The 15,013-nt window shown below is 40.3% G+C and overlaps 2 protein-coding genes across 2 annotated transcripts; both read left to right on the top strand.

The window, feature by feature from the left end:
- Positions 1 to 5,196: 5,196 nt before the first annotated feature.
- On the top strand, positions 5,197 to 10,140 carry EPUS_09388 (uncharacterized protein; the record flags this gene model as incomplete). The annotated part of the gene is made up of 13 exons (XM_007787330.1): positions 5,197 to 7,371; positions 7,427 to 7,441; positions 7,500 to 7,574; positions 7,641 to 7,709; positions 7,766 to 7,992; positions 8,067 to 8,273; positions 8,323 to 8,725; positions 8,779 to 9,141; positions 9,195 to 9,290; positions 9,348 to 9,383; positions 9,449 to 9,560; positions 9,729 to 9,830; positions 9,893 to 10,140. 13 exons carry the CDS (start codon positions 5,197 to 5,199, stop codon positions 10,138 to 10,140), a joined length of 4,128 nt encoding a protein of 1,375 aa, XP_007785520.1.
- A 446-nt stretch (positions 10,141 to 10,586) lies between these two features.
- On the top strand, positions 10,587 to 12,470 carry EPUS_09387 (uncharacterized protein; the record flags this gene model as incomplete). The annotated part of the gene is made up of 1 exon (XM_007787329.1): positions 10,587 to 12,470. The coding sequence occupies one exon, from the start codon at positions 10,587 to 10,589 to the stop codon at positions 12,468 to 12,470; it is 1,884 nt and encodes a 627-aa protein (XP_007785519.1).
- Positions 12,471 to 15,013: the final 2,543 nt, after the last annotated feature.

Genomic DNA, 15,013 nt, shown 5'->3' with positions numbered 1-15,013 from the left:
TAATAATACTAATACTATTCTTATATAGATTTTTGAAACTAAATCTTAGCCTTACTAATATTATTAGAGCTAATTTTAAAACTATAATATTAAATATCCTTCTTAAATAGCTTATCTTTATAAGTATTATATTATTTCTATACTTAATAGTCTTCTAACTAGTATATTTTGTTCTTTTTATAATTTAGTAAGATATTATACTTAACTAATTATTTATAACCTAGAATAATATTATAAGAGTTAAAATTAATAATTAAGAGCAGAATATTAGTAAGAATACAGCTATAAATTCAGGCTATAATAAGAAGCAGATAATTAATTAGCTTACTAAGCTAACTATTAAATCTAATTAGTAAGATAACTCTTTCTAAAAGAATAAGAGAGATATTAAACTATTAAAGAGCAGCTTAGGTAATCTTTTTATTAAGAACCTTATTATTCATATTCTTAAGATTAAATATTATAATAAGAGATAGCTCTTTAATAAGCTAGTCAAGCCTAACAGATACGCTCTTATAATAGCCTAAGACTATAATTTTACTTAAGGCATCTTGTTTTTTAACTTTATAGATTTCTTATTAAGGCTAAAAGACTTATTTCTAAAGTTAAATTCTGCCTCTTTAATCTTACTAATATAAAGATTAAAGTAATCAGATTTTATATAGCCAGGCTTATTATAATAAAAATAAGTTATTATATTATTCTTCTTAAAACTTATACGCTTTAATTTTGAACTAGTAGCCTAGCTAAGAGAAAGAGTAAGAGAGCGTTATAATAGGCCTGCTGTTAGGGCTAATCCTTTAATACACCTATCAGCTTCTAAGCGCCTAGTATTAGGCCTTAGGTTATTAGGTTAAACATAGTTATAGATATACTCTTCTTTTCTTTTTTTTTATAAATTAGTATAAGCTAGTTTTCTTGCTTTATAACCTAATAAGTTATAATACTAATGTTATAAAAAGTCTAATCCTTTATCTTATAAAGAAGTTTAATAGATATCTTTTTCTATAAGTCTTTATACTAATTTTGGCTAGACTTACTAATCTATAATACTAAATATATAAAGTTAGCTTAAAAAGTATTAAATAATTAGTTACTTTAGTATAAGATAGTATAAGCCGCCTGAGTATATTATTAATATAGTATATTACTTTTTTTAAAGACTTACTTTATAATAATAAAGATCTTTTTAAGCGTCTAAATAAAATATAATAATATTAATTTAAGGCGCTTATAAATATAGTCTCTAGCAAGGTCTTTTATAAGGCTAGTAATAAATCTTATAATCTATAAGTTATCTTAAAGAAAAGGGCTAATAAGAGAGTAAGTCTAATAAATCTAATCTTTAATTAGGATATCTTTAGGGCTGCTTAAGCTACTAAAGGTCTTAAGAGTACTCTTACAAAGATCTTTAATAGTAAGAGACAAGAGAAAAGTTGACTTAAGGAGCTCTATACTAGTTCTTCTGCTTTCTAGCTTATAAAAGCTAATCTTATAAAGATAATAATTCTGTACTTATATCAGAATAAGTCTTAAAAAAAGTGACAAAAAGAAGATTAATAATAGATTTAAAATATGTTTTATTTTTAAAAGAAAAAGCTAGCTATTATCTCTATATATAGGTTAGAATATATAAAAGATATTAAGGAAGCAGGCGTCTAATATATAAACGCTTAATAACAGGTTACCTGCTTTATTAAGTTAGTAATTTTCTTTTGTAAGGCTATATTTTATTTTTATAAGGCTATATTTTGTTTCTTTAACTCTTAGTTAATAATAATAAGCTACATAATATATTCTAAGATTTAATAAGCTAAATTAGTATTAGTATTTACTGTTTTTATTAACTTTAGAATAACCTTTTTAGTTATCTAGTTAGCTAAAGCTTATTTTAATACTCTTTATTACTATAGCTTAGTTAAAATAATATTAATATTAGATTATAAATTAGCTAATATAATTACTTTTAGTTAGGCTACTTTAGCAAAAGAATTAAAAAGATTAAAAAATAAGATAAGATTTTAATAATTAGTCTTAGTATTAAGAGTAAGATTATTAATCCTAGCTAGATTAGATAAGTTAAAGACAACTATATTAAACTATAGGCAGCTGCCTTTATATTCTTATATATTAATAACTAGTTATTAATAGATGTTATTATTATTAATATATAGCTTAGCTTTAATAGAATATTACGTAAGTTAAAGAAGAAATGTAATAAGACTTAAGAGGGTATTATAATTATTAAGATAAGAAAAAGATTAGTAGCCTCTTTAAATAACGTAGCTATTTAATAGCTTTAGAGTATATCAACCCTATATTTATATTCTGTCTTAACTATAGAGTTATTATATATATATATATAGGGCGCCTTATTCTTTTACTTACTAGGTACAAGGATTCTACTTATTTAAATTTAGAGATCTAAATCTTCTTATCTTCTTTAATCTTGTTAGAGGCGTAAAGAGTATCAGAGAGGCTTGCTTTAAACTTAAGTCTGACCTTAAATATTAATACTGACCTAGAATAAGCTAGCGACAAGTCTAGAGATACAGATTTCTTATAGTTAATAGTTTAACAACTGTTTCTAGTTAAAGAGCAGTCTTAGGATAATATTACATGTTATATTAGAAGTAGGCGACAAGTACGCAAGATCTTTAGCCTATGTTAAGTGCTATCCTAAGACTAAAGAGTTAATAGTAAGGGCCTTAAGGTCGCTTTTATATAATAAGCATGCCCTTTATTAACGTCTAGTACTAATTAATATCTAGCGCCTTAGCGCTAGTAAGCAATAAGCATAGTAGCTATGACAAAAGTAATATCTAAGAAATAAAAAAAAGCATTTATTATTAAGTTTTATAAAAAGAAGGATTACTTAAATAAAGAAAAAAGCGAATTATATAGCTTTAAGACTTAGATAAATTAAAACTCTAAAATAGTATTATACTAAATAAACTTAAATATAAATAAGAAATTATTATAAACCTTAATTAAAAAAAAGTTAAAAAGAATAAGAATATTAAATATCTTAATCTAATAAAAGTAAAAATTATTAAGATTAAAAAATCTTTTATAATAATTTTATTAAAATATTATATTTAGTAAGAACTATATAGATACTTACGTTTGGAAGATATGGAATCTCTAATCAACAAGCAAGGCGTCAACGTCAACCTCCGAGACCGATGGTATGTTGATCATTCTGATATCTCGAGGCCATTCCACTGGCTGTCATGTGGACAGCGAGCTGGATCGTGTATCTACTTTAAGCTAACGCGGTACCTAAAAAGCTAAGAATTTCTTTAAAGAAATAATCTAAAAAACTAGAAAAAAAGTTATAAATAATTATAATATTAAATATATATTAACTACTTATATTATATAATATTATATATACTTTTAAATAATAAGAAGATAAAGATTATAATAGACTTAAAGGCTATTAAAAACTATATTTTATAAAAATTTATATTTTAAAACTAAACCCTTATAGTCGCTTGCTCAAGAGCTGGCATTGGTGATTGTAGGAGTTACTCAGGCGACGTCGGAGGTGTCCTCGAGAAAGGGACGTTCGGAGTGTGATGGATGGAGTATCTCCTCTGCTATGGCGCAGGAAATACACGGGACCAGCCACGCACTCGGATGACAGCGCCGATGGCGTATCCACAACGGTACGCGGAACTCTTGCCGTCAAGCTACTATGCCGCCGATAGAGGCATCCGTACGGCACGTGGCTCCCCGTACGAGTACCATGGAACAGGAGATTGATACGACCCCTTTAGGGAAGTACAATCTCCTCCAGAGGGAAGCTACCGCTTCTGGCCCTGCAGATACTCCGTCGGATCCTCTGCGCAGGTTAACTAGTAGCACCCCTTGTGTTCGATGGAGGAGTATATAGAGTAGAGCGCTGGCCGCACTGTAGATAGACTCCTCAGCTTACGTTTTAGCAATCTATGGACTATTGACTTGTTCTAGTTTCGAGCCATTGCACGGAGATCTCGTCACTAACTTCACCATACAGAACAGAGAGTCAAACCGGTGTGTTTGAACCCGGCGCACCAAGTCGGTAAATCCTTGTTCGAAATTCGGGTCCTCGAACAACTTGATACGTTTACGCATATGCCCGTCGATCCAAAGGTTTGGTTTTGGCAAAAACGCATTCGTGGCATCAGGGTATGGCATTGCTGCCTGCCAGAGATTGAGGAAAGAACAACTTAGCTCTTTCTCCTACTTCCTGCAATACATCAAAGAGCTAACAGCACCCACTGCCTGCTTACCCTCGGCTAACTGCGGTGGTCCATGATGTTTCAATAGCTCTGTATTCAATCTGTGTATTTTTGGTAGGCATTTGCAAGTCTTGGCATGACGCTAGTTACGGATTCTGCGCAGGATTGTGCGCGAAATAGCTGCGAATTCTGTGTAGCATTTGGTGTTGAAATAGCTGCGGATTCTGTATAGGATTCTGCGCAAAACAGCTGCGGATTCTGTTGATTTTTACGTAAAATTACAATTTACAAGCTAATACACGTAATCTTAGCCTAAATAGGTATAGCTCGCTTATTATGGTGGGGCGGAATGACAATCTGGCCGTATTTTTGTATCTTGTCCTCAGACGTGCTGGCGCACATTGACTTAGTCATCGTCCAAGCCACATAGCACGGCTGACCAACACATCTACTTACCTTACTGGCCCAGATGCCGTGCCACGATATCTCTCATCCCTTAGCATTGGCTGACATTAATTAGTGTATGGCGGATCTGAGAAATACAGAGTAAATTACCCACTCATCTCGTTAATATTAAATGCGGGCAAATTCAAGTTGATTCAACCCCAGCCAATCCACGATCCCGGCCCCATCACCACCTGCACACTTTATGCACGACCTGTACCATGCAGCCTTTCAGCTCTCCGCCAGAACGCCACTTAGGCCCCAAAATGGTACTCCGTCCACGTAATGAGGCTCTTCGGCTTACGGTGCTTCCTCAAGTGGGATGCAGAATCGCTCTCAGCTCTCGGCTTCCCAAACATTCACGACAGAACCCTGACCGGCATTATCGTCCTGACCTTATGCGCCGACTTCCGCACGAGTGATCACTGCGAAGGCTTTCCAGACGTGCTCATCTGTCTCTTGCACAAAGCGATTGGTAGGACGCTTGAGTCGTTGCAACAGTAACCGTCGCTGTACCTTTGTTGAGATGGCACCTTCACCAGAGCGCGCAGATGCTTCCAGGAGGCCATCACGGCCAGTAATCAACATCGAAGGAGTAACTGACCCTCCCCAACGTCGTGATTCTGCAGATCGTGGAAGTGCTCGACCCGTTAAACCCCGTCGACGACGCCAGCATAGCTTCCAAGGCAGGCCCTGGGCCCCCGATGAGAACATGTCTCCTTCAATTGAGGAAAAGCCGGCCGTTGCAACAGCCCCATCGGCGAAATCGTCGGAGTGGCGCCTCAAAACGCGCATTCTGCATCCAACTGAGTCGAAACCATCACACTCGGTCGACATCGTAGTCGTGTATATGTACAATGGTAGCCAAGGAGATCAGGGGAACGCGGATTTGACGCTATTTCAATTTTCTGAGCAAGCACAACAGGCCGAAAGGGAACCACCGAGTAAACAGCACCGGGCCGATGCCGAAGGAGAGTTGAAAAAGGAGCGCATGGCCAATCCTGGTCTAGCTAAGTCTCTGTCAGGGAAAGATGGGACTCTCCATGCTCCAGACGCTATCAGAAGTACTCCTACGACCAAGAGTTTTGTGAGACCCAGCCCAGCGTCCCGCGGCAGGTCCGCCTCTAATGCGGATGGAGCGTTCATGACGAGTAAACTTCTCCCAATGCCTGGTAAGGTCAATTGGCTTAAGGACTCTGATATGCTACCCAATATCATTCCCGAGGCGAGAATAATCGGCGTAGGGTTCGATATCCAGAATAATGCGGATGTACCGATCGATTTTGAGACCGCTGCTGAACAATTGTGCAACCATCTTGCCGTAGTAAGAGCTAATTGCTCGACGCGACCTATTCTCTTTATCGGACACGCTTATGGAGGCATCATCATTGAGCAAGCTTTGGTCAAAGGGGCGTGCCAAGATACCAAGTCAAAGCCTATTCTCGAAAACACCGCTGCCGTTTTCTTTTTTTCTTGCCCAATACTTGGATCCGACACGACATCTAGACTCCTCGCAGAGTTATATGGCCTGTCACCAGATGCAAGATTCTTTGCGGATATGGGCGCTTCTTCTGCCAAGCTGCGGAGGCTCACGGATGAGTTCAACGCCAAAGTAATGCAGAAAGATACTCGCATGAAATCAGATTCTGGAGACCAGCCTAAGACAAAACTCCGTGTACGTAAGGGTGTAGTGAAGTCGGGAGACATGTCTCGTCGCACAGGGTTTCCAATCATTCAATTTGTGACATCAGCCGAGTCCTCATCGCAGCGAAAAGCTGAGCGTGCAGCGGAGAAGCTTAAGGTGGGTCGTGCCATTGACCGCTTAGACGATCCAGAATCAATTTTGGAGCTCACGAAGGACTTTCGAAGTGCAATCCAATTTTCCGGCCCCGAGGACCGGGATTTCCAAAATTTAGCTAAATGGATCCTTTCTGCCGTACACACACGTCAGTTCCTCGACGCTGCAACTGGACGTTTGGAAGATATGGAATCTCTAATCAACAAGCAAGGCGTCAACGTCAACCTCCGAGACCGATGGTATGTTGATCATTCTGATATCTCGAGGCCATTCCACTGGCTGTCATGTGGACAGCGAGCTGGATCGTGTATCTACTTTAAGCTAACGCGGTACCATTTAGGGGCCAAACAGCGCTCCATATCGCGATACAAAGAGCTAGTGAACCTCAGCCTATGGTACGGCTACTACTGCGTAAAGGTTCCGCTGATCCTTCGCCTAAGGATAGACGATTTGAACACTCCTTTACATTATGCGGTCGAGAGAAATGACATAACTATCGTTCTGGAGCTCCTACACGCCGATGTCAACGCTGAGAATGGTGCTTTGGAGACGCCAATAGATTTGGCAGCTCGACACAAGTCCAGCAGACGCATTGCGAAATTACTTCGCCAACAATCTTTGAATCTGGTGGAAGGCCCTGCAGTAGGACCAAAGCAATCATCTGGACGTAAACCTACGCCACCGCAATCAAAAGAAGGCAAACTTGCTTGTAAAAGCTTCCAGGTCACTGCCACAGAAGTCTTCTCGTTTGAAGGTACCGACCACCACTGGTCTTTACCAGTGTCGGTCCAAGAGGTGATCTACGGCCCTTCCACTCTGGAGAACTTACTTAGACAGGTCCGCCCAAAGGATGTGGCTCAGAAGACGCCCCTCTGCAGATGGCTTCATATTCATGAGAACAATGTTAGTCCTTCTCTCACACTATTTCTGCAACTTCCCGCATACTGATTGGCCCCAGATGATGTGGGTGGAGGTATCACACCACATGCTCATCCGATATATGTAACTTGTCTTGGTTAACATTTCCGCAGCACCTCTTTGCGAAACTGGGGTATTGCGGGTCAATATGGGCTGGGAGAGGCCATATGAGCCAAGCGCCACATAGTGTAAGATAATCTCATTCAATGTCTCCCAATATGCCCTATCTGTCATCTGTGACTAAGCTCCCTTAGCGCGCTATTGCTCCCCATGTGGCCCCTCCTCGCAACCAAGACCACCAGAACGAACTACTTGCCATTTTTGTAAGTCTTTGTCTCCTACGGTAGTACCTAAGACAATTTGAGCTTAGCTCTTATAGATGCCATATCTGAGCTACGAAGTGAATAAACGGCAGGCAAAAATGAGCGAGTTCACAAGGATAACGCAAGGCGATTATGAGTTTGATGATTCCCGCAGGAAACTATTTGAGAAACTATACATGTCGCATGGTCTAAAGAGCAGAGAAGATCGCCTAAGAGAACGGACCGATGATGCCTCCGGCTCAGCGGACAGGAACAGGGGTGGCAGTGAAAGCGATAATGCTCGGTCAGTGGCTGTCGTTAATCTGAGCCACCACATCGCCTAAATTTCTCAAGACGCCTGATCTAATCAATTTGCAGGAATGTTGAGGGAAGCGATTCAGCCTCCCAACATGATATACCAGAGGAGCGCAAAGCTACACTTCGTGAACCGATCTCCGATTTGGAATCGGAGTCTTCACATTCAGAATCAGACACATCCATCGTTGATGAATACGGCTTGGACGAGGAGGATAAATCCTTGATCACGGCGTACCTGAATGACCCACCATCCTTACATGTTCGGCGGTATGTTGCAAATGCCGCTCTATAGAGGTTGTACTGACGCCCTGAACAGGACCCTAGACCAGTATTACTATCACATGCTTGCCAGTACAAAGCAGAGGGACAAGGATCAAGTCGTCACACGTTGGGCGAAGAGCGAACGCCAAGAGACACACAACATTCTCATGGTTGATCAGCTATGGCTGTGGCTGTTTCGGGCGGAAGATGAAACAGACATCATCATTTCGAGCTTCCCTGACAGGACGGGATTCGGTTCGAGAGATACGAGTATGAGATCAATGGACAAGCTGCGAGATCTCGTCTTGGATCCAATTGGGCATATGCGCGATCCGATTCAAAGCACAGCTGGCTTGGTCTTCCGAATCCTCGCGACCTGCTCCAATATCTTTGATCGTTGCCAAGAATTCCATATGCTCCAGTTTCTTCAAGCTTTCGAAATTTCCATAGGGGAAGTCGTAGGTCTATCTTAAAATCGGTCAAGCAAATTCAATACTGATTGTCCAAGCAGAGCGACAAGGAAACATCGCTGTTCAAGAAGTTTCAAAAGCGGTCGACAAAGCTACATGCGCTTAGCAAAGAGTACAAGGACTTCGAGAAGTGGAAGAGGGACTTACTGGAACAGCTGTTAGACATAGGCAAGGAGACCAAGCTCCTTGTTGAAATCAAGGACATTCTAGATGAGATTAAGATAATATTGACCATCCTTCAAACCCAGAGATCTGTGCTTTTGAATTCGGGGCTGGAGAAATTCGTGTTGGGCCTCTGTGGCGATGACAGAATGTCTCAATTTGAAGACGCTCGACGCATCATTGAGACTAGCACCGCAGACTTCAAAAGGATGCAAACTCAAGCGGAAGCAGTGCAGAGCTCAGTAAGTGATGGCTCCTGAGATTGTTGCATCCATCAGCTCACGAAGGCACGCAGCTGAATTCTCTGATGGATCTTAAGCAAAAAGCTGCTAACGCGTGGGAAGCTCGATCTGCGCGTGAAGGTGCTCTGGCGACAGCAAAACAGGGCAATGTACGTTAGCAACCATCCTTGGCATTGTATTTGCCGCTGTTGTGCTAACACTTGTAGACCATGCTCGTTTTCACCGTTGTCACTATCATATTTGTATGTGATCCCACCCACTAATACTTGGAAGACTTCTTGCGTGGCTGACTGAGACCGTGTTGTAGCTACCACTATCATTCATGGCATCCTTCTTTGCTCTTGACGTTGCATCATTCCCCCAGGATCCAAAAACCGGTCAGACTAATTGGCCCCTACGCCTTGTCTCAGGCTTCATATGTGAGCAGTCTGGCCTTCCTTTCTTAGGGCTTCCCCAGAGGCCGGAGACTGATAATACTAATTATTCGGTATATCCTTTGCCGTGTCAATCCCCTTCATAATGATCGCTTTCAACCTTCAATCCATGGCCTTCATCTGGAAGAGCATGCTGAACGATCGCCTCATCAGATTACTACTCTATATTCTGGGGATTTTACGAAGACCGCGGATCAAGAAGCTCAACAGGAAACGCCAGCAGTGGTCCAGGCAGCTCAGACGTCGCCAAGCCCAGTACGTAAAGTTCCAGTACGGAAAGAAAGTCGAGTCAGAGAGCAGCTCTGATAACGAATCAGACCACGGCAGAGCGCTACTGTCCGACAGCCCGTATTCGAGCGGCTCCACCTCGGTCTCGGATGTCGATAGCGATCATTCTGGTCTTTGCCAGCGTGCGATAATGCGAATCGTTAGAGCTTCGAAGGGGATACGAAACCCGAGGCAACGGGCGGAAGATGCTGAGGAGTCGGTGGGAAAGAGGAACCGCCTACGGCGCTTCACAACTCGGATGAAGACTAGAGTTGCGGATAATGAATGGAATGGATAATCATTTCGAAATATCGTTGGGGTCAGTTTACTCAAGCTGTGTCCACGGATGTTATTGAATTGCCCGACGGCTTACCGTTGGACTTTATGACCCCTCAAGATGGAATGGCTGTAATCTGCTTACTCAGTTTTTCAGCTTTCTTAAGATGTAGCGACGGCCTGAAAAGGATGACGCCTCTAGCTTTACTGCTGACGTAATATTTAATAGCAATCCCAGGTCGCAACGAGCCCTTGACTTGAGTTCTCCCTCTAAAATCCTCACCCACCACTTACCCAGCCCTCATGGCTCGCGGGTGATTTGCAGTTATGATCCGCTAATCTATCATCTCCCAGCCTTTCTCTTAACTGTGAGTAACTTTACCTCCACATTGTCACTAGTTTTATTCGTCACAAATTCTTGCCATAATTTTAAGCCGTCAAGACATCAGTAGATTCGATCACTTTGCCATGGAGAAAATCCTCTCTCTTACGTCCCCCAAGTTTTGCATGGTTCACTGGCGGCCGCCGAGATTGTGCGAACCTATCGGTCAAAACAAAGATCGCTATCATTGCATGCTCCAAAATCTCAAGAAAATTGTTGAAACTTGTGTCAACGAACATATTGAGTGTTCGCAAATTAGAAGTGGACAGAATCCATCCATCGTACCGACCCGGCTGATTGAAGTTGGTGCAACCAATCCACCGCAACCGGCACGCCTCATCAAGCCAAAAAACGCCTCTGACTTGGACGCACCGCCGCGTTCTGGAAAGCTTTCCGGCTATGTAACTCTGAGCTATTGCTGGGGTCCGATTCAAGATACCGACCACCGAATGTTCGAAGACACCGAAGATGCGATGATGCAAAGCTTGACGAACCTTCCGAAGACGATCGAGGAAGCAATTTCCATCTGCCAAAGGATGGGCGTACAATATCTATGGGTCGATGCACTCTGTATCATGCAAAATCGCGACGGTCATTCCGAAGAATGGGAGTCCGAAGCGTATAAAGTTGGGAATTACTACAGCAATTCCATCTTCACTATTGCCGCTGGCCGGGCCGCTACTAGCCACGAAGGATGTCTTCCCCTCAAATCCACAAGATCGGATACAGAGTTTGCTGTCGTAGGCCATGACTGGACTGTCTCTCGCTCTTACCCGCAAATTAGTAGGAAGAGCCCGCTCTGGAAACGGGCTTGGGTACTCCAAGAAGCTTCTCTATCAACTCGCATACTCTGGTTCACGGACAGAACAGTATTATTTCTGTGCAAAACTGACTCCCGGGATTGTCGTGACCGCCCTGCCAGCCATGCCTCAAGGGCCTACAGGCCCAGTGACGGCGGCTATCGATATCCATTTGAACCTCTTCCCAAGGAGCCGGATATCAACATAGATTGGAATGACATGGTCGAGCAGTATTCTAGAATGCGACTTACCAGGGAAGAGGACCGGATCATAGCATTGGCAGGCATCACACGCTATTTTAATCCCAAAGGAGAGCACATATACTTGAGTGGGGTCTGGATTAATTCACTCCCCGAAGGACTTTTATGGCGCTCTGTCAAAACTGGCTACATCTTCAGTGATATAAGCTTGTCTGAAGTACCTGGATACTGGTATGATGCACTGCGAGGCCGAGCAACTCGTCGCGACAACAAACCTGAATTCGATGGTCGGGACGACCGTGGTGTCATCATCGAATGGAGCTTCTGCGCCGAGAAAGAAAAATGCGTACGCAGAAGTCATATTCACCGGATACCTGGCATGCCATCTTGGAGCTGGGCTTCACTTAATACACAGGTGCGATACGATTTGACCAGGGACCTAAAAGAGCAACTTGATCTTGGATGTAAAAGCAGAGATTGCCGAGTTAGGCATTTGAAGTTCTTGCAATCCTCTCTTGACGATCCTGCAGAACCGGATGCGAACGGTCGAACCAAAGATCCTTATTTACGAGTTAGTGCAGCCTTCGGCACACTTACATTCAACCCGCGTTCAAATACCAAGCAAGACTGGCGCGTTGGAGGACTTGACGCCAAGATATTTCTTGACCTTTGCAGTCATTTCTCGATGCAGAGACCGGATGGATCTATCACCGCAGATTGCATTCTTGCTGTTCATGTCTGCGAAACAAAAAAACCCGTACTAAGTCATGCCATGTATGTCATACTCTTGGAAACGGACCTGGAGAGATCCGGACACTGTTACAGACGCATTGGTGTGGCAACAATTATGATGCCAGTTAAGTCTTTTGTGGTTGGGTCTTTCCTCCGCGAAGCCTCTCGAACAGAATTCCGAGAACTCCTGGTGTCGCACTTTGAAGATGATAGCCTTAGAACGATCGATCTGGTTTGATCTAGTATGGCGGTTTGCCATTGAGTATTCGGTAGATAATGTTACAAGCATTTCGTCCAAAACACTAAGGTTATCAGCTAGAGGAATAGGCCTTTAATCACTTGCCACTCGCATTCCATTAGCTCACCTATATAACTGGCATATAGATAGGTCCGCACCGGTTCCACTGCTAGCCTCCAATATGGCTGCTATAGCTCTAAGTTATATCTCTGCAAGCGTAAGACGTGTGCTCCAGTGCTCAGGCAAATGAACAGGCTTATTATGCCAGTGGCATAATTCACAAGAGACCTGTTCAACAGTGGTGGTGTGTAGATCTGATTGTTTTTATTAGTCGGCTTACCGCTATATAACCGATAAACTAGCGCTATCTAATGTTGCTAGGGTGCTGGTCTGATACCAGCAAGAAGAGTCATCTCCTGTGAGCCTGACAACCTCCCTCCCTTAAAAAAACTTGATATCCCTATTGCCTGTTATAACTAAAAAGAAACTTGTATAATTAACTTATAGCTATAATATATTTAAATATTAAAAGTAGAGTTATAATAATTCACTAAATCTGCTAGTACTGCTTAGTAGTTCTTAACTAATATAATATAGTTTAATAAATAACAGTTTATTATTTATACTTTGCAATTTATTATATAACTAATTATATAATAAAAGAATTTACCTTATAAGATCCTTAGTAATAGAGGATTAGAGAAGATTTTGTCTTATAAGATTCTTAGTAATAAAGAATTAATAGAAAAGAAGTAAATATATATTAAATCTGATAACGCTAATAAAATATCTTTAAAAAGACTGATATATAAATAAAAAGTAAAAAATTAAATACTATTAAAATTAGTAATTCTAAAGTAATTAATAATTAATATTATTAGTATTTAGAATCAGATTTTAAATAAAAAAGAAAAGATTATCCTAATTAGATTACTTTTATATAGTAATTATTATTAATTACTTAATTACTTATTATAAAGATACAAAGCTATTATGTTAGGGCTCAACTAGTTAAGACAAGAGTCTCAACTAGAAGCTATCCAAAGGGTTGGTTAGGTAGAACAGGAAATGCAGTAAACAATACTAGAATGTCTTCAACTTAGGTATGAGCTGATAACATGAGTTGACTACAGAGTAAGAAGAACTATCTGATTATCTGTGAAAGGAGTGCGCTTATATAGATAAGAGATTCGTATGCTTAGTCTTGCTCAGTAGTGAGCAGAGGTGAGCAACCTGCATGTGCTTAGTGGTGCTTAATAGCGAGCAGAGGTGAGCAACCTTAAGTGTGCTCAGTCTTGGCTGTCCATGAGCAACCATCTGGGTAGTCTTGTCTTAGTGTCTAAGCCTAGTGCCTAGCTCCGGGCTGTGTGGCTCAGGCAACCTTCCCTGACTGGGAGGCGCTGTAACACTATCCCCCTTCTAGTTAGTCTTTGTCCTGAAGGCTAAACCTAGAGTTAAGAACTTCGGTAGAGGCATTCCTTTATTATCCTTTCTTGTTAGTATGCCCATATATAAGGTGAGCAAATCTTCTTCTATTTGTGACTGTAAAGCTTTAGTTGCTTACGTCAAGGCCCTTAGGGTGGCGGCAGACATGCTATGTTCTACCTATGAATCCTCTAGGGCACTTTGCGTTTTTTCGAGTCGTTCTCCTAAGTGCTCAGAGTATATCTGTTTAGGTTGTTGATGCAACAGTAATTTCTTAAAGAGCGATTTCGACTATCTTAATGCAGAGAAGAAAAAGTTAAAGGCGGCATTATTGGCTACTAATACTTAGATCTAGCAGAAAGTAGTAGAGGCTGTTTCTTTAGGCAAGCGCATTAAGTCTTTAGAAGAGGCTTAAGGCAAGATAATTAAGCGTGGTGTTTAGTCTCTTAATAAGTTAGAGCGTAAAGAAGCTCCTTGTATATAGTAATCTAATGTTGTGCTTAAGTTCATCTTCAACAAGTAGTAGCTGGCTGCGTTTCTAGCCTTCTCGCCTAATCCGGGTTCTAGTAATAATAATTCTTAAGCGTCTTAGGGCTAAGGTTTTTGTTTAGTTCTTATATATTTTCTAAGTCTATATATCCTAATTATTTAATTAAGTAATAAAGTTTTTTATTAATGTCTTATTTGTCTAAAATTTTTTCTATCTTATATTCTTAGTTCTGAGTTTTGTTATCTAGTTAGATTTCTATAAATCTTGCGTTCCTTAGTACTAATTCTAATAATAAGATATAAAAATATTTATAATAACTATACTATATATAAAATGTAGTCTTTTATTTCTCTCCTTTCTTTATTCTAACTAGATTATATGCTCTTTATAAGTTAAGTATTATAAATTATTTTTTACTTTACAAATCCTATTATAGAGTTCTGAGATAAATAATAATATATATTAATTCTTTATTATAATTGTGTTTAGCTATCTATAGTTTATATATAATCTTAACTTCCTATTAGGTTTTAGTACAAATAATATTAGATAATTAGCTAGAGATATTAAAGGTCTAATGAATTCTTTTTTTAAGTTTTCTTTTAGGTATTCTCTAATTTTCTTTAAT

The sequence above is a fragment of the Endocarpon pusillum genome, assembly GCF_000464535.1.
Source record: "Endocarpon pusillum Z07020 unplaced genomic scaffold C662903, whole genome shotgun sequence".
In the NCBI taxonomy this organism is placed as follows: Eukaryota; Fungi; Ascomycota; class Eurotiomycetes; order Verrucariales; family Verrucariaceae; genus Endocarpon; species Endocarpon pusillum.
The sequence above is the reverse complement of the archived record's forward strand: the minus strand, read 5'-3'. Positions and strand labels throughout refer to the sequence as shown.